Source organism: Brachionichthys hirsutus, unplaced genomic scaffold (assembly GCF_040956055.1).
Source record: "Brachionichthys hirsutus isolate HB-005 unplaced genomic scaffold, CSIRO-AGI_Bhir_v1 contig_189, whole genome shotgun sequence".
In the NCBI taxonomy this organism is placed as follows: Eukaryota; Metazoa; Chordata; class Actinopteri; order Lophiiformes; family Brachionichthyidae; genus Brachionichthys; species Brachionichthys hirsutus.
Genome location: NW_027180424.1, coordinates 70674 through 92251, shown reverse-complemented (window position 1 = coordinate 92251; position 21578 = coordinate 70674). Strand labels below are relative to the sequence as shown.

At 40.9% G+C, this 21578-nt stretch overlaps 1 protein-coding gene across 1 annotated transcript in view; it reads right to left on the bottom strand.

The window, feature by feature from the left end:
- The window catches only part of LOC137914827 (immunoglobulin superfamily DCC subclass member 4-like), a 32726-nt gene that overhangs the window by 5903 nt on the left and 5245 nt on the right, over positions 1–21578 (bottom strand). The window contains exons 2-10 of the mRNA XM_068758321.1: positions 14497–14808; positions 8485–8626; positions 6719–6852; positions 3952–4086; positions 3104–3256; positions 1573–1983; positions 1324–1488; positions 477–614; positions 17–199 (exon numbers count right to left, since the gene is read on the bottom strand). Coding sequence (XP_068614422.1) covers positions 17–199; positions 477–614; positions 1324–1488; positions 1573–1983; positions 3104–3256; positions 3952–4086; positions 6719–6852; positions 8485–8626; positions 14497–14808 — 1773 coding nt within the window. The remainder of the gene's footprint in view (positions 1–16; positions 200–476; positions 615–1323; positions 1489–1572; positions 1984–3103; positions 3257–3951; positions 4087–6718; positions 6853–8484; positions 8627–14496; positions 14809–21578) is intronic.

Sequence of the window (21578 nt, the reverse complement as noted above, 5' to 3'; positions counted from 1 at the left end):
TGTGCTTCTCCCTTACCCATGCTGTGGTCACTGTGGTTGTAATGTGCCAGTGTTTGATGCTGGGCCCACTCAGAGGGAATCCCAAAACCGACACCAGTCCCAGCTGCTATCCTCATCCTGTACATTTGGTTGGGCTGCAACTCTCTTAGTGTGAATTGAGTCTCATTGGCCCCAACTTCAACTGAGAAAACACTGTCAGCTGTAGGAACATGCAAGACACACATGAATAACTCCATGGGTCTTAGGCTCTGCAAGTAGACTTTACACTGTCTCAATATATTTAACCTTTTCATAATGTCTGGTATTCATTTCAGAAAATTAATAGGAAGTCAAATAGTGTATTATTTCTTGTCCATTTTGAGTAGATAACTCTTGTGAAGAAAATTTATATGAACCAGAAATGGGTCGATGCCCTGAATTACATTCCATAATATGCACTAATGTTTTTGCTTTCAGTGCCAGCAGGGGTCACTCACACTGATCCAGAGCACCATATTCAATGCGGTATCGGGTGACAGCTCCTCGACTGTGCTGCGAGGACAATGGATGCCACATCAGCCTGATGTCCGTGGGGGAGGTGCTGGCTATAGACAGCTGAGGAGGTGCACTTGGCACTGCAACAGGGAATAAAGGTGATATACATTTAAGACAAATCCTAAAGTGCAGCACAATACCTAGCCTAGTGCCATTTACACGCTTCATGAAAATCAGATACTGACACAGACGTCGCTTTACGTATATCTTCTGCATTCATTATGTACATAATTATGGACAGACACAACAACGAATTAAACAGAGAAGTGATCTAATGACTAACAGGCTGCTGGATCTTTACTTTTGCATCTCTCACTTTGAATTTAAAAGGTACATCATAATCTCCTCCGACCGTTGTCAAAACAGTTGAAACTTCATTGCCCTCCTGCAGTTGTATTATTGGTTTCTTAAAGGGCATGTTGTTAGCCTAATAGCATAATTACCTGTCTTAGGTAATGCCTATTGACAATGGGCAATTATGCTATGAGGCTAACGATATGGAAGCACAATGGACGATCGACTATACAGGGACTACCGTTTATGAACATAGGAGATTAAATGTGACTGAAGATTTTAGATCAAAATTTGACCTGATTGACCCACTAATACCTTATTTTAAACTGATATGGATGGATGGATGGACTTTGTGAATAAATTATATATATTACTCATTAGCCTTCCAGAATCCAGCAGGGGTTAGGTGGTTGGCAAAATAACAACTGCTTTATAAGAGCGTAAGCATCGTAAGCCTGGCCTTATTTTACCTAAGCATTAGTTTTTATTACTCACCATCCTCCAACATCTCTACGGTAACAGGCAGAGATGGCCGACTGGCACCCATGGGAGAGTAAGCCACCACAAAGAATGTGTACGCAGTATGTGGGAGGAGCTCTTTGACGTGATACTCTGTGGTGTCATTGTTCATTGCAAACTGGTACTCCACATTATCAGATCCTGAGAAAGATGGGAAATCACAAATTAAAATGTGAGGTTTTTTTTTAGAAAAATGTGTATACCCACAGCAACACAGAGACACACCTGCTGCACGATTGCAGTGCAAAGAGTAACCAATAATTTGGTCTGAGTTGTATTCAGGCTTCTCCCAGGTTAGCAGGGCAGTTGTGCTGGAGTAGGGCACGGCAGACAGGCGGCGAGGAGGGCTGGGCAGACCTTCCCTTACAATAACCGTCAGCTTAGCGGTGGCACAAGCTGTGCCCAGCCCATTATCTGCTATACACTGGTAGTAGCCTGCGTCCTCCATTCCCAGCTGATTGATGAGCAGGACTCCAGGGCTTTGGCTCTTCACCCGTCTGAATGGCTTAATGGGTTGGCCGTTCTTAAGCCAGTGCAACAGCGGCGGAGGCTCCCCAGAACTGTTGCACACAAACCTGGCTGTGTTTCCCCGGGAGAGAGACACCGTCTCTGGAGGCTGCAGGATCACAGGGGGAGCTGTTGGAAGTAGGAAACAAAAATGTGACTGAGAGGAGAAGCGCACCTCACCTCTCACCCATAGCCAGCTGGGATAGGCTCCAGCAACACCTGTGACCCGCAAAGTGGGAAAGCAGCTGTAGATAAGACGATCATCTACCGGTACAAGACAATTGACGGATGGATGGATGGATGATACAATTTAAATGTCAGTCCAAAGACTTGGAATTACACTTTTTTTTCAAGGGGAGATAAAAAATAACTTTGAGAGCGAAAGGTCAAAAATGACAAGAGTGTAGGCGTTGAGATCCTGAGATGAATCCTACACTCCTATAATGCACCTCGTCGGTCACAGGTTTAATCAGTCGCTTTGCTGCTATGCTCCGATCAGAATGAATATTCTCATAACTATTAGTTCAACCTCCACAACATATAGTCATTTGTGCACATCATAGTTGCAATTTCTACTTCCTCTGAGCCAATTGCAGAGGCTTTTGGACATGTATGGGTTGCTTTCATACAATTATCTGCTCTTTTCTAACTTTATCATTTGCTTATGTCATGTCAGTCAAAATGAACTATGCTTATGGATGCTGAATAGTCATTCCCAATAAAACTAATAGTCTTCATTTCATTGCTTGAGTCATTACATACAAAATTGCTGAACTAGTTATCAAATTCTGTCAAGCAAATTTGAGATCTTTCTTTATGTGCAAATGGCCGTGCTAGCAGCCATGGATGCAGCATGTGGTGAAATCACAGTCATGCAGAGGGTGGATTCACCGATAGATAGATAGATAGATAGATAGACATTTTATTTTTCTAATGTTACTTAGCATCAATTGAGTAACTGGATATTGGTTTTATTTTTATTTGTATTGTGAAATTTGTATTGTTAAATGTCGATGATTTATGTACTAAGGACTTTCAACGGAAACAAGACCGCAAGGGCTTTTTTGAAATGCTCCTCTTAGACAGGATGTTTGACCTTATTTGTACTGTAATACATGCTACTGTGACTGTACTTGTACTTTAACATTCTATCTAATAAATATATTCATCATCATCATCACAGACACAGACAGACCGACCAATCGATCATCTCAACTAAAATGTCTGGTATATAGTACATAAATCCTACCAGGCACAATCAGCTCAGCAGTGGCAACAACAAATTCTCTTGTCTTGGGTTTGTTAGCCCGGCAGACATAGATGCCAGAGTGGTGATGCCTTGTGTCTTTGATGACCAAGTTTGTTGTGAGGATGGCCACGTCAGTAGAAATGGGTTTTCCATCTAATCAAAGGAGAAAGAAACAAACACCAGCAGGAAAGTTTCAGTTCATACAAATGTGAAAAATAGAGGTTGGTATTGAATTGGGGGGAGAACCAGCACTTTAATGAGACAGGGATTGAACTTGCAATTCCACAAAATGACCTGCAGGAGACTTTTTAGACTGGCATGACTTGGCTGCCAACATTGGCACAATACCGACATGTATAACATCAGTCTCTAGTCATTGTAAAGACATTTATTTCATATATCTGCAGTTTTATACTGTTGTTATATCTTCTTAACATAATGATCATCATCTACAAAGTGAAATATTTACGATATTTCATCAAATGCTACACGTAAGATATGGTCGCTAACTGAGCCACGATAGCCACTTTGTGTATGACCTAAATAAAGCATATACAGTCAAAATGAATAGCCTTCAAAACAATCTTCTGTATAGTTAAATGTTAATAGTGACACAAATTCAGAGTTTCATGATGTCATTTGCATCAATATTATTAGTGTGTGTGAAACAATACATTTATACTTGGATTTATACACACTATTGGTATGAAAGTCTGATTGTGAAAAGTTCATGCCCCCCCCCCCCGAGTATGATATTAATAGAGAGAAAGTGTGACAGACCTAGCAGAAAAGAAAAACACCAACAAGATGCAAACCACTAATATACTTGAGTGAGTATCTGTGTTTACCTTGCCTGCTCCAGGACACGAGTGGCTTTGGCTGGCCTTGTGCCATGCACTCCATCACAGCGGGACGGCCGACCATGACTGTGGCATTTTGAGGCGGTGCAACGATTCTAACTTTCTCGAGGGATTCAGTAGAGCCTATAACAACAAATGCATACTTTGGTTTCAAGGACCAGCAAATACGAGATACAATTAATGTAGACAGTGGTTGGGAGGTTTGCATTTGCTCTCAAATGGGAAGTCATCCGCCTTTGTCGAGGTCCAAAAAGTTACCTATAATTAAATATACCGGTACCTCCCAGAACTAAATCAATTTAATTGACATTTAAAGAAAAACATCCAGACATCTCTAAATTTGCATTCTAATTAAATTATTTTCAGTCCTTAAAAATGCTGTTCCTTTGCCATTATTTTAAGACAAGCCTAGATTGAAAATAAGAAAAAACTATCTTAAAAAAAGAAGTCAAATATCACATCTCACTTTTATGTGTTCATTTATATGCACTGACTGCCCTTCCAAGACTCAATTTAATAAATGGCTTTATTCTTTGTCAGTGCAATTCTCAAATAGGCATGTTAATGTTCATTGTTAACTCTTGAATGGTATTTAATTATAATAATGTGAACCTGCTTTGCCTCAATTGGAAGAGTTCCTGTACCTTGGGAAGGGAAGGGCAGCGTGAGATTATATTATAAATCAGTCTATAGGTATAGTATACCCGTATTATTGATTTGGAAATCCAGTTTCAAAATGTCTGGAAAGGCTGGAAAGCTGATGCCAAATCACACAGAATGTGTCCCTTCGTCGATCAATCATTAATTTGCTTCTTTTTCTTTTCATATGAAGGAAGAAGCGCCGTCAGTGATGATGGACATAAAATGTTTCCCCACTTATCCCTCTCTGATAGCTTTTCATTTCCAGACCGGTATCTGCCTTGTGTGTGCTGGAAGTACAACAACAAGGCTGTCCTCAAAGAATGAGTCTCTCTGCATGGTAAAATCTAATCATCTGCTTGTTGTGCTGTGAGGGAATGAGAGTGGACCGATGAAGACTGGCCATACTGTGTTTCCAGAGGATGCATTTTCCATGTCCTTGCCTTAGCATTGTGTGTGCATGTGTGTTTCTTCCTCAATGCCACACAATGGCATTATGTAAACACATTATGGATAACTCACTGAGATTATGTACAGCAGCCCTTGTTAATGCATGAAGTTTTAAGTGGGTCACTCTTCCTGTGTGAGGGATGTGCATCAGGGTGCTTTATCATAGTAGTTTCACTTTTATGAGGACATGAATGTAGGTGTATTGCAAAGATAAAGAAGCGGAAACTTGAAACAGACATTTTAAACAGCAGAATGTTTCAAATTTGCTGTATCTTCTCAAGGTAAATTTCTTGACTTTGATCACTTCGAGCAGTTAACGCTGGGACTGGGTGTTGCCATATTTTACTGAATTGATGTGCATGGTTTTTAGTTGATTAATTTCTTCGTACCTGAATTTGAAGAGTTCAATTAATAAATAAAATAGAGCCTGAAAAACGACCTCTCTGACACAATGTCCTGTTTTTTTGTGCCGGGTAAGTACAAAGATAATTAAGTGACTGCTGCAAACAGCCATGTCTAAAAGTATTTCCTGACAAAACTGACTTAGTTTCTTATGAGTGTACTCGGCTGTGTACAGGAAATAAAAATGAAAGTTCAATGACTGTAACCGTAAAGTGTTTCATGTCAGTCAACATAGAAAGAATCAAGGGAATGAAAGCTTTTTGATGAATCTCAGCAAATTAAGTCTGAAGGACAGACAATGTACGGTGCGCATTTGTCTCTAATGTACAACTCCACCTTAAAGTGCTTTGCGCGTATAATGAGGAATGGCGAGAGAAAGGGATAGATAGAAGTTATTGAATTCTTTAAATAATATATATATACAGTAATGCTCTGCTTTCGTGTTTAATATATTTATTATTATTAATTTCACACGAGTGCTTTGACATACAAGCGTTACGATATACAAGCGAGCCTGCAAGTAATATTTTGCTTTGAGATGCGAGCGCGCTTCACTTGTTCAGTGGTTTTTGCTGTATCTGTTAATATTCTTTATAGTGAGTGATGGGTCCAAAGAAAGCGAGTAGCAAGGAAGACAGTGAGAAGAAAAAACGAATGATGATGATGGAGATGAAGCATGAAATCATCGATCAACGTGACCATGGTGTCTGCATTCGTGATTTGCCACGTCAATACGAGCAGAACACATCGACGATTATGTACAATCCTCAAACAGAAGGATGCTATCAAGAGCACAAAGACTTCCCAAAGCAGAACTACCGACCTTAAATGTCCTCAAATATCGACAGTGCGCCTTATGCATTAATTTACGGTGACTCTGACTTACAACGGGCTTCCAGAAATGTAAAAATATGTGTTTATCGACAAGAAATCACTGCTACGACAAGCGCATACATGCATTTTATTTTTGATTCATTCAATTTAATGTCTCAACGACAAAATCATTTAGCGACGGGGTCTTATGAATGTTATCCGTTGTTAAGTGAGGACCACCTGTAATCAATATACAGTGGGTACAAAAACAGGACGCAATACAAATCTGAATTTATAAGAGAGGGTGCCATTTTCTAGCACTTCAGATCGAATAGATCGAATCAAGAATTCACTCCTTCAACTCATATCGTATTTTTTTTATTTGTCTTGCAGGTCCCAGCAGGGCCTGTCTGCTTAATCTAGCAATACAAAGCACTGCAACAGACCTCACCTGCCATGACAGTGAGCTCGGCTTCATGACTGATGTCCTTCCTGGCAGAGTTGAACGCGACACAGCGGTAAGCACCCTCATCCTCCTTGGTCACCTCCAGAATCTGGAGCACCCCATTAGGAAGGGTAATGAACCTGTTGCAAAGGGAGAAAATGAGAGTAAAGGTGGCCAAGAGACCGATGGAGAAATATGATGACAGAGCTAAGAAGAAAACAACAAGTGAACAATTTGTGAATGTGATCTCTTTGGGTCACAAACTCACAGCTTTGTACTAGCTTTATTATAGCCTGTTCAGCACAGTAGCTTGTTCAGATGGGTGGGTGAGACACCCCCAACAGAGATGGGAAATGAGAGAATAAGCACAACCAGGCAGGGAAAGAACAGGAAAAGAGATAATGAGAGGGAAAATAAATGACAGCACAATGTAAAAGTAGATATATTATAAAGAAGCCAGTAGAGAGGGGGTGGGGCAGGGTTGTGTTAGCCGTCCCTTAGATCATCTTTGTGAGAGGCCATTAACAGTGCCTTTGGAGGGCGAACCACATCCCACCAATAAGACCTTATGAGCAATGAGCTGTTTGTGGGTCTTGCAGGGCTGCAGCAGCTATTAGCACTTAGTCAATAAGGTTGAAAAGAAAAGAATATATATATATATATATATATATTCCAAGGCCAGCAAAGCCACAGAGAAATGTCAATATCACTAAGTGGCCCAGAAAATAAGCCCATTTGTGAGAGACAATTTACAGTGAGTGAAAATGAGTCCATATCTGAAATGACAACATTGTCTTTTTATCCATAAGATCGCAAAAGGTCCAGTCAGGGACCACAGCCTGATTTGTTAAAACGAAGGTTATTTCAGTTTGTGACACCAAAAATATCTTCTTTGACATTAGTTCTGACCTTTGATTAAGATACTGCATCTGAATGTTTGTTCCATACTGTAAAGTACAGGAAATTAATATTGGACTGTGGCACGGTGGCATAATCGGTAGCCCTGTTGAAGGTAATGAGTTTGAATCCTAACTGTGCGGGGATTGAATGTTCTCCTGGTGTCTGCATGGTTTCTCCAGGTTCTCTGGTTTCCTCCCACCTCCAAAAACATGCAATTTAGTTGAATAGATTGCTCCAAACATCTTTCTACCGATAGAGTCCCTATCTCTCCTCTGGACATGTCCAAACCATTGAAGAGATAAGGTCCTCTCTGACCTTATCTCCAAAGCGTCTAACCTTCACTGTCCCTCTTATTGTCTCATTTCTAATCCTATCCAACCTGGTCACTCCCAAGGAGAACCTCAGCATCTTCATCTACGCCACTTCTAGCTCCGCCTCCTGTCTTTTCCTCAGAGCCACTGTCTCTGAGCCGTCCATCCTCGCTGACACTATCACAGAGCACACCTGATACTTTCCTCCACCCGTTCCAGCCTGCCTGCACACGATTCTTCACTTCCTCTTCACATTTTCCATCAATGTTGACCTTAGATACTCAAAGTCCTCTACCTTCATTACGTCTATTCTTAATAAATGTTATTATGTATGTAATAGACATAAATCCAATATTATAATCCAAAAACATATAAATAATGAGATATAAAGAGCATCAATAAAAAATAACCATCATTTGATATTAATGGATTTAAGTAATGAAATTGTCAAACAAATCTTAGTTATCACATCATTTGTTCATTGATATGAGACAAGGAAGACAGACGAGTAAATATGAGAAAAAGAAGATGAAAGATGACAACAATGCTCTGAAGGATCACCTTGTTTCTTCAGGGACAGCCACTTTATCCTTCTCCCAAGTAATTATGGGTGCAGGCACTCCTTCAGTCTGGCACTCAAAGCGGGCCGCTCTACCCATGGGCACTGTCTGAGCTGACGGCTGCTGATGGAACTCAGACAGACCTGGGGGGATAGAGGTCATGGAGGTCATGAGATTTTATCAAAGCAGAAAAAAGAAATTGTGAGTCAACGCTGCTGTCCACCAGGAGATGTTGGGGCTATTCATGCTTCCATCTGCTGACGAGCTTTATGAAGATGCTGATATCTTTTTTCCACAAAACTTGCTCTGCCCACAGATCAAGAACTACGTACTGGCGACTGGCTTGCTAACCGTGGTGTTATTGTGCTTGATTGGCCAGCTAACTCACCTGACCCAGACCCCATCGAGAATCTATGAGTTATTACTGAGAGGAAAATGAGATGTCATTGCCGACAGTACCTACGAGCTGAAGGCTGCGATCAAAGCAACCTGGGCATCCATAATACATCAGCAGTGCCATCAATGACAAAGTAACAGTAAAAGCAATTCATGCAAAAAGAGTCCTGAGCAAGTACCGAGTGCATAAATTAACACACTTTTTATAATTTATAATAGAACTGTATTATAAATCCTTTTTTAGCTGATCTTGTAAAATATTACAATTATTTGGAGGTACCACAATTCTTTTTGATTTTGAGATGCACATCTATAATGCTATAATTTCTTTGATGTTTTAAAACATGACAGGCAAATACCTGCCTATTACCAAAATAAATGGGAATTTACAAATAAAAGACTCTAGTGTGACACCATCTGTAAAGTTTCAGAGTCACCTTCATTATACCAGCAATGGAGGGATATATAGCTCAGAGCTGAACCATCTGTGGTAGAAGTAGGACAGAAGAACACTCACATGCTGCTTGTACTTTTTTTCATATTACTGAAGCTTATTAAAGTTGCAATTTAACAGCTGTTTTTCACAGATCAATCAAATGCCCTTGAATGTCCTGATTTGGAGATTTAATCAGGCTTGGCTAGATTAATTCTTTTTCAAGATCAACGCTCCAATTTTCACAACTCTCTCTCACACTCTCACACACGCACACACGAGTACACAGTCTGTAGATTATACCGAACACCAGGAGGCAGCAGTGAGCACTGGCTGGGGGCCTCCAACCTCTGACACCAAGAGCACAACTGGCTGGCTGCACCAGCAACTTTGCCTCTAGCTCTGTCTGAGTTCCATGTTGGGGGAGGATCCAAGAGGAACGCAGAGAAAGCAGACACAGAAGCAACCAAAGGAGGGGGGGGGGGGGCAGAAAAGTACATTACACATAAGAGTACTAATATTAAAATCATAATCTAGATTATGTTTTCTTCATGCTCCAGTTCTTGACGGTTCTCAATGATACTTTAAGCAAAGTCATTATAATTGAACAATAATAAAGTTATTCTGTGTAAACTGATTTATTGTAAATAGTTATCAATAAATGCTGTATGTTTGAAGAAATAGAAATTGCTTTCATGAAGTTCAGTTAAAAATGAAATGTGATTTGATGTGCAGCAAAACATAAATTATAGTTAAAAGGCAAGAAGGAACAAATGTGTCCTCTTAGTGAAGGGATGATCTTAGAGGAACAAACTGGTTTTGGTCAGCCGACCTGTCATGGCTCTTATTAAGCTTTGGTGTTCGACATTCAAGTTATAAATGTGCAGCTCAGAAGCTGAAACAGACAAAGAAAGAAACTAGGAAAACTTTAACATGACTTTTAAGGTCTTCTATTCCTCTTGCAGACAACAAGCTAATTAACCTGTGATGAGCCTTTTGTTCGATATTTGCATTCTGTATTCCAATGTATTTTCAGGTCACATTGATTTTTTTGCACTATGCTCATTCAAAAATACTGTATAGTTCTAATGGTATTCGTGCAGTATGAATGCATACAGGATGCGCTTGTTCAAGGACAGCGTTGACTCGTTCCAGAGATGAGACATTTATCCAGCATTTCATTAAATTTTACATAAATGTGAGAGTCCTCACAAGACCTGCACTTTGCCCAAGATTTGACTTGAGCTACTCCTGTGCAAATTAACCCTGAAAGCTTTTGTATTTTTATTACTGAATACTTTATTTGCATTTCTCGAGTATGGACAAAGCCGAGAAGCGCTTCAAAACCATGAATCTTGCTTTTTATATAGTACAGTGCATATATATACTGTATATGCACTATACTATAATCATGTATATTTGTTTGTTATTATGGTGACCATTAATGTACCGGTACTTGTAATTTTTATTTTGCCAATCTATCAAACTAGTTTATTCAGGACTAAAGTGGGACACTGTCTGCAGGTAGCATGGCTAAAACACTTCATAATAGCGGCGAGAAGGTGGAACGTCATTTGACTTTAAACAAACACAACCATGAAGGGAACATCGGCGTGCAAACACTTCACACTACTACACAACATGGCTTCGGGTTTAACTTCAAACCAAAATGACAGGAAAGTGTTTTGAAACTAAAGATTTAAAAAGCCTGAGAAACAGGGTGTTCCATCCAGGATTACCCCGAACACACCAACTGGTGGTCATGGCAACAACCGGAGCATCTGCGTTTTTCCTATTACACTGAGAACAAAGTTTCTCATTGAACATGCAGAGAAAAAAAACTAACTTCCTCGCTTGTAGTAGCAAAAACAAACAAACTAACAGGTGACAAACAGACAAATTTGCTGACTGTTGCATAGCTGGCTTTGCAACACGAGTTCATAATTAACCCTTAACACTTCCACTCATTAAGCAGCATGATGCTCTTGTGTAACACTATCAGAGTGTGTGAACTCATGCCAGACTGTCTGCCTGTGTGTAGGTGTGTATATGTGTGTAAACTTGCAGTTATTTTTACGTCAGTGTTTACTGTTGTGTGTCCTGTCTGTACATAGACAGCTTGAACTGGATCACTTTGTGCACTTATGTGTTTGAGTGAACAGGGCTCAGTTGCAGTCGAGCACATTAGTGTGACTTAATGCAAACAAGCACGGCAGGTTTTTGGAGCAGGAACTCTGTGCAATGACGTGCATGATGGAACAATGATGACTGGCTCAGCTTCCACCTCAGATCTAATAAAGCATAAGTCATCATCCTGTTAGCAGGATTCCGTGAGGGTCCCCTACAATGAAATTCCATGGCAGGTCCATCTGGCAATGTGCCGAACACACCCTCTGTGATGTTTCAGAGTTGACATTGTTCTGCCTGGATCTGTAACGGTACAATGGAATGCCCCCCCCCCTCAAAAAAAAAACAAATAGCCACAGTAATAAGCAGGCTACTACACTTACTCCTACAGTACAGGGTCAAAAACATCCAATAGCTTTCAAATAAAATAAATAATTGTGTATTAAACACATTTTTAGGAATTTCCTTAAAAGAAAAGCTCAAAGCAACTTTTGTCCTACTCAAGAAATCCCTTCCTTCTCATTCCCTCTCTCCTCTGCTCTTGACTTTATCCCGAGTTTTCCTCTGTCTTTGTCCGTCCCTCTATCTATGCCCCACACTTTGGCCCCACAGCTATCAGATTGCATCTTTTCCCCCTCCCCCTGTGCAAGCAGATAATTCCACCCATGACCTTTTTGCTGCCCAGCTTTCAGGCTGACTAACAGAACACTGTTAAATCTTGTATGTATATTTACAGGAAACGGGATTCGGCTGTTGATGTCATTTACTGACATGTTGTAAAACTGCAATGAAGGGAGAAATAAAATGTAATTTTAGAGAATATGATCACTTACACTTTATGTACATAAAATTATAAACATCAGAGCATTCTAGGAAGGTGAAAGAGATGTGTGTTTAAATATTAAATCGTATATATATTAAAGATAAAACTGATCAGTTTTATATTTTACATTTACAAGCGCACAGGATTAAAGTGTAAAATAATCATATATCCTTAAAGCATCTACCAGCTTTTAAAAATGTACATATAGAAGAGATACACAATATGAAATTCTGATTTATCCTTGAAAGTATGCTGCACAATTCTGTCAATTCTTAAATATCAAGTTCTCTCCTGGTTCTCTGGCTTCCTCCCACCACCAAAAACATATACGTTAGATGAACTGATTACACTAAATTGCCCATAGGTGTGAGTGTGTGTGTGTGTGTGAATGTTTCACTGTCTAGATTAGAAACAAAGGCAAATTAAGTACAAAAATTGTGCGTATTGTGTGCAAACTATCTGTCCCCAACTGTCGACAAACAAGAATGCACTGTTGTGTTTTGTAAATACTGTACCATGCATCTTATTAGTATGGATTAGGGTGAGCATGCTTAATGATTATGACATCAACCAAAGCTGGTAGGAATCAGGAAAATTACATTCACTTCATAATTCGACCAGTTATCCAAGGTTAAATGCTCAATTACAAGCTTCCTTTTCCAGAATATTAATTTACCTTTGGATCTGCTTGTCAATATGCACGCTCGACATTTGCTTTTGCCATTTTGCCCAGACAAAAACGAGACTGAAGCACTGAAGTCTTACTTACATATTTTACCAGCATTAAAGATGGAGCGCTGCCTTTCTCCTTGTTCTATGCATTTGCATGCTTTTAGACAAGGTCGTGTTCAATGTGCATTGTGTACAGTACTGCAAAAGGCACACTGTAGCAGGTGGATTTCATAATGGTTTCACAGATGTGATCTCTTGCATGGTAGCCTCCAACCACATTTCTCCCAGTGTACCCACAGTAGAAAATACAAACCTCCATTCAATGTCGAGGCAGTTTGGTTTCAACCTCCTGTGTTTATTTAATCTATTTTACAGCCTCTTACCACTTATTGCATTCAAAAAACCACACACAAATGCACACACACACACACACACAGAAGCAGAAGGTCATTCTTAATGGTTTCTGAAGCCCTTCTTTTCACCATCACCACAAACTCCCTTCATTTATTTCCACCTCCCCACCATTCATTTACCCCCCCACCCCTCTCCCCTTTATCTCTTATTGTTCCTCAAACAACAGACCCTCATAAATAGACATGTGACAGCTGACAAGGGCAGGGGCATCCACAATGGATAGTCTCATCTTACATAAAGCTAATGACTAAATGAAGACGACCACTTAAGCGCTTGAGATACAGCGGCCCCCTTGAAGCAATGATTTAACAGCCTGCCTTTCATCCCCCCAAATACACATCTTCTTATTCATTTCTTCATTCACCGCCACCAGTCCTCCTCTACCCTGTGCGTTTTACAGTATGTTGTTGAAAGCTGTACCTGTAGCTGAGACACTTGGCACTCAACTGAAGCATAAGTATCCCATTATCTGAAGCAGAGGGGAACTAAGATAATCTCTTCCCATGCATAGAAATTCCTTTGGCAAATCTAGCAAATAACAAATCAATCTCTCTGAAAAGAAATCTTTTTTCTATACACTTTCCATTATATAGGTTATACTGAAATGTCCGTCTGTTAACATTTTGCCACAAAATAACACCTGCAACAGTTTTTTTAGGATTATAAGACTCTCTGTTTTGTCCCTTCTTTATATGAACTACCTCACGAAGAGCAAAAAAAACGAAGAATCAGCTGGACTTGTTCAAGTTTAGTTGAGGACATTTCAACTCTCATCTAAGAGTCTTCTTCAGTTCTAGATGATACTCATGTTGGAGTAGAAGAAAGCAAAGGACTGAAACCACTAAGACAATAAGACTCTTCAGGAGTCAGCATGGTGAAGGTGAAGGTGAAGGTGAAGGGATGCCCCCCCCCCCCCCCAATGTGAGTAGTTTTGCTGAGCTGCACCCAGGTGTGGCTGGGGCATTGTGGATTTTGGAGACAGAGGTCAATGCTGCATTGTATGTTGCTGATAGATGGTGTCTTTATCCTCCTCCTCTGTTCAGAGATTCTCCATTTTGGCAAAAAATGGCTTCTTTAACTCCTCTCTCAAGTCTGCAGTAGTGTTTTAGATGAATATGCAAAAATGTTACAAAATTATATTCACTTACTTGCTACGAAAACATTGACAGTCCGGCTGGTCAAAGCTCCAAGAGCGCTGGCGCTGACGCAGCTGTAGCTGCCCTCCACACCCTGGGGTGCGTGTCCATACTTCGAGGTGGGCAGCAGGAGGAGGGATCCATTTGCCAAATACTGCAAGTCACCCCCCTCCAGAAGCAGGGGCTGGCCATCCTGAAGCCAGGTCACATTGAAAGGTGCATCACTGGCCCCAAGGTTGCAGTCCAGCAAAAGGGGCAAACCTGGCTCCAGGAATACATGGCTGGGGCCTGCCCCACAGCTCAGCTCCACAGAAACAGGCTTTTCTGTGTTGGACAAACAAACAAACAAAAAAGTTTGTTAAGTCTGTAGTCTAAACAACAGTGTTCAAAGAATGCAAACATCTGTCATGGCTGATCATTACTTCCAGAGGGTCCCGTCTTCCAATAACTTGCATGATCATTCATGGAAACATACACCAGGAAGGTTTTCTTCCCCAAATTGTTCCATTTCTGACATACAGTCAGATAACGATGCAAATGTTTCTTTGACATTGTGAGTTAAATGGTTGTCTTCTTGGTTCTTGCAATGTTAAAGAAAAAACAAACCGTGGTCCTTCCTCTTTATCTGTACAAAATCCAAAATCCAATAGTTCCTTGCATGGAATAGCAGCAACTGTTTCATGCACTTTCATCTAAAGTAAGACACCTGGGTTCAACAAATCCAAACAAAAATAGTTTGTGTAAGCAGTATTTTCCCTTTTTACTGCATTCGGAAGTCTAATTTGTCTGCAGTAACCTTTTTATTGCTTTGTGAACACTATTAAAACTGAGCTATGAATCAAATGTTGTACATTTATCCCTCATTGGCCCAGGTATTCATACTTATGTGTCATTGATCATATTTGGTTATATTTGCCTTCCATATCAATTTCAGCCTTTGGTAATTTGTCATTTCACAGCATAGCGTCAATATAATCGACAGCGCTGGCAGCCCAGATGGATAGAGTACATTCCCTAGGCAGGGTGATTTAGGGTCAGAGAAGAGACAAGACTGTGGATCAGGAGTAAGAAGGTGAGGTACACAAATAAAATGGTTGCTGTGGCACAAAGGGGAAGTTGCTATTTAAGCAAAGTCAAGCTAAAACTTTAGGATTTTGACATAAAACAAAATTTACATACTGTATGTGTATTTTCTTTAACCTAAGTGTAGGTTATTATTCATCCAGGTGTTTTCATACACTCACAATTTCCTTTATCGCATACCTTTTTATTGCTGTCTCACCTAGTAGCTATTCTTTCTTTGTTTTACCTCTATCTTATAAGAGTAAACAGTGCGCAGAATAATTTGATTAATGTTCTTGAAAAAAGAAGAGGAAGGAGAGAGAGAGACTGCACAAGAGAGTAATCTTAGGAGGAAAGCAAAGAGCAAATGGGGATGAAAGACAAAGAACTGTTGTCAATTACAACGATTGTCCATGCATCTGTTTTCTTGTCGATGAGTCTCGTCTACAGCCGCCTGATCCGCCTGAGTGTTGCTGTAGCTGACTACACCCCGGACACGTCGTCAGCTCATTGTGGGCCACGCCGATTATCACAAGCAAATATAATACATCAGACGAACCTCACTATGATCCCTACTGGTTCACACTCATATGACCACATGCACTGCACACACACACACACACACACACACACACACACACACACACACACAAAGGTTTCAGCTTTTCTTTCTGCAGCACTGGATTAATTACGTTAATAGAAAAAAAAAACTCATCCTTAATTAAAAGAGGCTTGACGAGCGACCACGTCCTGATGAAAAGGCTACGCAGTGCTGAGAAAGGCCGCACAGCACTTAGCGCGCACACACACACACACACACACACAGACCTCACAACATAAACAGCAAACACATATCAAAAACCCAGAAACAAACAGAGGTGCAGACACAAAACAAAAACATTAAAACACACTCACACTCTTGTTGGAACAGAAACAGCCACGTTGAGCGCACAAGTATTCACTGACACTGCTCAGATCAGTAGCTTCCATTTCAACAAATGAGGTCTCATTAAGTCATTAAAGCATTAATAGCTATTTCTCAGTTTACTGCTGCCGAGCGCGGAAAAGGTTCCACAAAGCCACACAAAGACACATGCACATATACACAATCACTGTCAGTACTTCATGAGGGCGCAATGTGGTGAAGAGGGGCGATCTGAGAAGAGGCCGTTTTGCTATTTTACTGTACAAATGGGAGTTGGTGGGAAGGAGAGGGTGCAACATTGCGATATATAACTGGCTTTGCGATCCAGTGATGGGACTGTGCCAAGCAGTTCACGGCTTATTCTCAGTAGAGAAACCACAATGGCTTCTGAAGAGAAAGGGGCGCATGAATAATGTGCAACGGCAAGAAGGAGACAAACGATTCAAAGAAGGAAATAGATCACACATAAATGATTCAATGCGATGTTCGTCATCCAGTCACAATATTACATTCTTAACTAGATTCATATGGATTTAACAGTAAGATGAACAATACATTGATGACTTGATGGATTGCAATACAACAGGTGAATAAATAAGACTTAAATAGATCAGTGACACTAATAAGCCAGGAGCACAGTGACAAAGAAACTGGCATAAAAAGCAGAGAAAAGGAGAGGAGAGAAGATAAATAATTGAAATTTGACAAATGTTATCTTGCGCTTATTTTTCTTTTTAATATTATAATTTTTACCTCCGCCTAGGCGGACAACATTGCAGACAATGGAGCTTCAAAACAATTTCCTCAATATCTCGGTTGATTATTGACCAATGTTTCTGGAATTTGACACGGGCATGTAGGGTGGGGACCTCTATCTCACCACCGAATTTCATCCGGCTCGGATCGAGATTGCGGATACAGTCGCAATTCTTTGAAAAATGGAGGTGCACATTGTGTTTAGCAGGATTAAGGAAAAAAATCTGGATGGATCTTGATTTAAAAAAAAGAAAGAAAAGATGGGTCTTGGGCTAACTTACATCCCATCAAAATTTTGACAACGATCCAGATACTTGTATGGATCGTTCTCAAAATACGAGATAAAAAAGGGAAAGGGAGGATGAAATACAAAGAAAGACACCCTGAATAACAGAATCAAAATAGAGGGCTGAGCTGAGCCGATGCGATTAGAGAAGCCCTGAGACCCAGCTCAAAGGAAACAGTGAAATGTGATTACAGAGGCTTTTCTGAAGAGGAAACACTAAAGCACTCAAAATCAGCCAGATTGCCTTGTACCTGCTAAATTGACACCAAAGCAGTGTATAATTGCTACGAGTCCTGCATGATGTTAGCAGTGTATTATATTGTAAGGGTAGGTGGAATTCATCTCAGGAAAATCACTATGTGCCAAAACCAAATACAGACTGAGTGGACAGGGGCAGATGGTCTGACTGATAGCACTTGGCAGGATTCAATTGTGTGTGTGTGTGTGTGTGTGTGTGTGTGCGCGCGCGCGCGCATGGGGGGGGGGGTTAGGTCCGTATACTAAAAACCTAACCTCAAATCAAGCTTTACAAGAGCTATTTCAGCTGCTTTTGTTTGCTAATTCAATTACCTTACATTGACAGAAACAAGGTGAAATAAAAATAGGCTAATTACTTGCATGCACTTGTGTCCAAAACTATCCAGCGTGAAAATAAATCAATACTTTGTATCCACAGTCCTGATGGTTAGGAGTAGGTCTATAGCAATACAGCCAGAAGTTAGATAAGAGCTCTACAGTTTGTCACCCAGGTACTGAGAAACAGAAACTTTGACTAACAGATGTGCCTCAGTTGTGTCAAAATATGAAATATTTTTGTCAAGGTTTGGTTTGTCCGTTGTTTGTTTGTTTGTTGATCTAAACATCATAAAGCACCATCAGGAAGGAGGGATCACCATTTAGTAAACCGTGGTGCAAATCTGGGTTGCGAGATGCTTCAACCCAGTCTGTGAAAGCTTTCGGTAAAAATAGCAAAAAATGAAATGAATTAAATAAAAATAGAAATACAGTGAGCCTATTTTTACCTTTTATTATCAAAGGGATTTTAAGCTTCTCCATAGAGACACTTAGGATCTGACTTCTGGTTCCCTCTGGAGATAGGATGCTAAAATAGGATGTTAACGTGCTGCTATGCACTCCATATTTAACAAAACCAATGTGGAGGCATACAATTTGCATGACAGATGACAACATAAAAAAGTCAGTTGACAATGAATACAGTCTTTTTGGCTGACTTGACAGACGAGTATTACTGTATTATTATTACATTATAAGCTTGCTGCCTCCATTCGCACAAAGTCTATCAAGGTAGACAAATGGAGAACTATTAAGTGCTATTGTGAAACTCCACATGAACTTATAGGAGCTTGCAAGGTAAAAATGAACACACACACACACACTCTCTCTCAGTCCCTGGCAGTGTAATCACAAACACAAGCATTCACAGAGAATACAGTGACTTTCAGAAAACATTAAAGCAAGGCTTTGTAGATGACAAAGTGATAAAGGGGGAAATTTATGCCACACCGTCATCCGAAAGACATCTAGCTGATGATGCAGCTCTTCAAAATGCATCCTGCACATCTTTCACGATTCGACCAACCACATTGTATTAGCGACAATGCTCAGCTTTTGGACAACATCGGATTTAGGCATGTTGAGGCCATTCCTGGGATGGGATGCTTGCACTTTACAACACACACACACAGGAGGAGGAGACATATATCTGGCCATAAATGGAACGCTGTGACAGGGAGGAATCAGCCAGCAGAATGGTCAGAATGTTGCATGATGGTGCTCCCCGGGCGCTGGGAAAAGAAAAGACAGTGCCATATGATCCATTAGACTACAGCCTTGCTGAAGAGTTGCGTTTTATCACAATATTCATAAACTCACAGCCGCATCAACTTTTTCAGAGCATCCTCATCTCTTTGGCGTCATTATAAAGAAGGGAGAAAGCCCATACTTCACAGCAAATCTTGGGAGGAAATACAATGCATGTGAATGAACATATGAATCTGAGTTGTGACATTTCAATGTTAAAATGTTTGTGCTTCTATCTTTCGCTCTGCCTGAAAGACTCCTTTTCAGATCTCCTAGTATTTGTCATACTGAAATATTTTGTCTGTATTTTAGTATTTTAGTTTTTTCAACCTGTAGCGATATAGAGGTTCTTGTTTAGTTCGTTTATCTGTTATTTCATAAAGTGATTTATTCAGTCTATTAGAGTCCATATTTGCAGGACTCTAACTGTCCAGACCTCAGCAAGAGAAGACGGTTGGCTTGCTGGACAACATATAGCTGCACTGCTATTCTATGAAATAACTTTTTTTTAAAGCATTATACAAATCGAACAATCCTTAAGAGTTAAATTGGTCTGCTGGAAAATTACAGCAGTGGGCCCAACATGTGACCGAGCCCACAGTGCAGCTCCCTGTGACTCACGCCACAGTCCGAGCAGCTGCCGCGTCAGGTGTTAACCATTACAGCCATTTTTCCTCCCAAGACGATACAGCAGGGCTCTTCTTACACCCAAGTCGTTTTAACCACTATCACACAAGCATACACTTCTATTCCAAGAAATGTGACTTAATACATTAAACTAAAATAAATGTGTTAGTGTTGCAAAAAAGCATTTAATTTGTGTGATCTTTGGTGATGCGATTTCTTTATCATGCATGTTTTAGGATCAAACTGCAACCATGAGGGATTGTATATTAATGCACTATTGTATATTAATTACATTCAGCTAATTGTGAGGGGGCCTTTGTGCAGATTAGGGGGTATAGACCTATATAAATAAAATGCCCGACCCCAACCTTATTTTCCGCCCGCCCAACACCTAATAAATCAGGCTTGATAAATCTGTTATTACCACAAGCTTGACTGCCTCTTGAAGATTCATATACATAGGAGATCTATTATCAGGTCATTGCTTTTGTTCCTGACAACCGTGTCAAGCTTCCTTCAGAACCCAGTTGAGCAGCATGTTGCAGGAAAGTGTACAATGAAAAAGAAAGACTGTGGTGATACAAATATGGCCCCTGCGTCCCGCTGAATGCAAGCAAGAAGGAGAATGGGACCAGAACAGAGAATGAGGGAAAGAGAATGCAAGAGGGGGGCTTACCAGTACACCCCCCCCCCCCCCCCCCCCCCCCCCCGCTCTGTGAAAAGTGCTCAATCATCCCAGTCCAGCCTCCACCAATCACAGGGCAGTGTGCCTGAATGCAGGGACTCCCAGCAGCATGGGGCCTCAGCATCGCCATGTCAACTGGCCAACAGGCCCACTTACATAAGTCAACAAAAGCAAGCAGTAAAGCCAACGTGGGAAAGACAACGCAGCTCGAAATCAGACTTCATTCACAGATCAGCCAAATGAACATACAGGAATTCAGAATGGATACAAATGCCGGCCAATCTGCACATGCATGGAAAAGTGCCTCTCCCATATTAATCCACTTTGATTTTTGAAGCGAACCTCTCATACACTCTCTGCGTTCGAGTGGCTCCCATCAGGCCGCAGGCTGCGCTGTCCACGCTGCGGAGCCCAGAGGAGGAGGACCGCATTTGTCCCAGACAGCAGTCCAGCTCTTGAACGCCGACCCCTCCCTGCCCAAGCAGTGTAGCGACGGTGTGTCCTCTCACTGACTTCATAACACATAGCAGGGCCGCTGTGTAGTCCTGTTCCAGCCCCCGAACTGACCTCATAATGCACATAGCATTATGTGTGGATGCTTGTTGTGATTTTTGGGGATGGAGTTCAATGCTGCATTGCAGGTGCAACCATACACTTGTGAATACAAGCTTGTTGAGTGGCTGTTTGGTCTCCTCAATGCAAAAGTCCCTGCATTATCAATGAATCTCTGAACAGAGGAGGAGGATTAAGGCACCATCTATCAGCAACATACAATGTAGTATTGACCTCTGTCCCCAAAATCCACAACCCCCCAGCCACACCTGGGTGCAGCTCAGCAAAACAGCTCACCTGAGGGTGGGGAGGGACAACGGCTCTCTTGTGATTGGTATCGACTCCTAATGAGCCTTATCGTCATAGTGGTTTCGGTCATC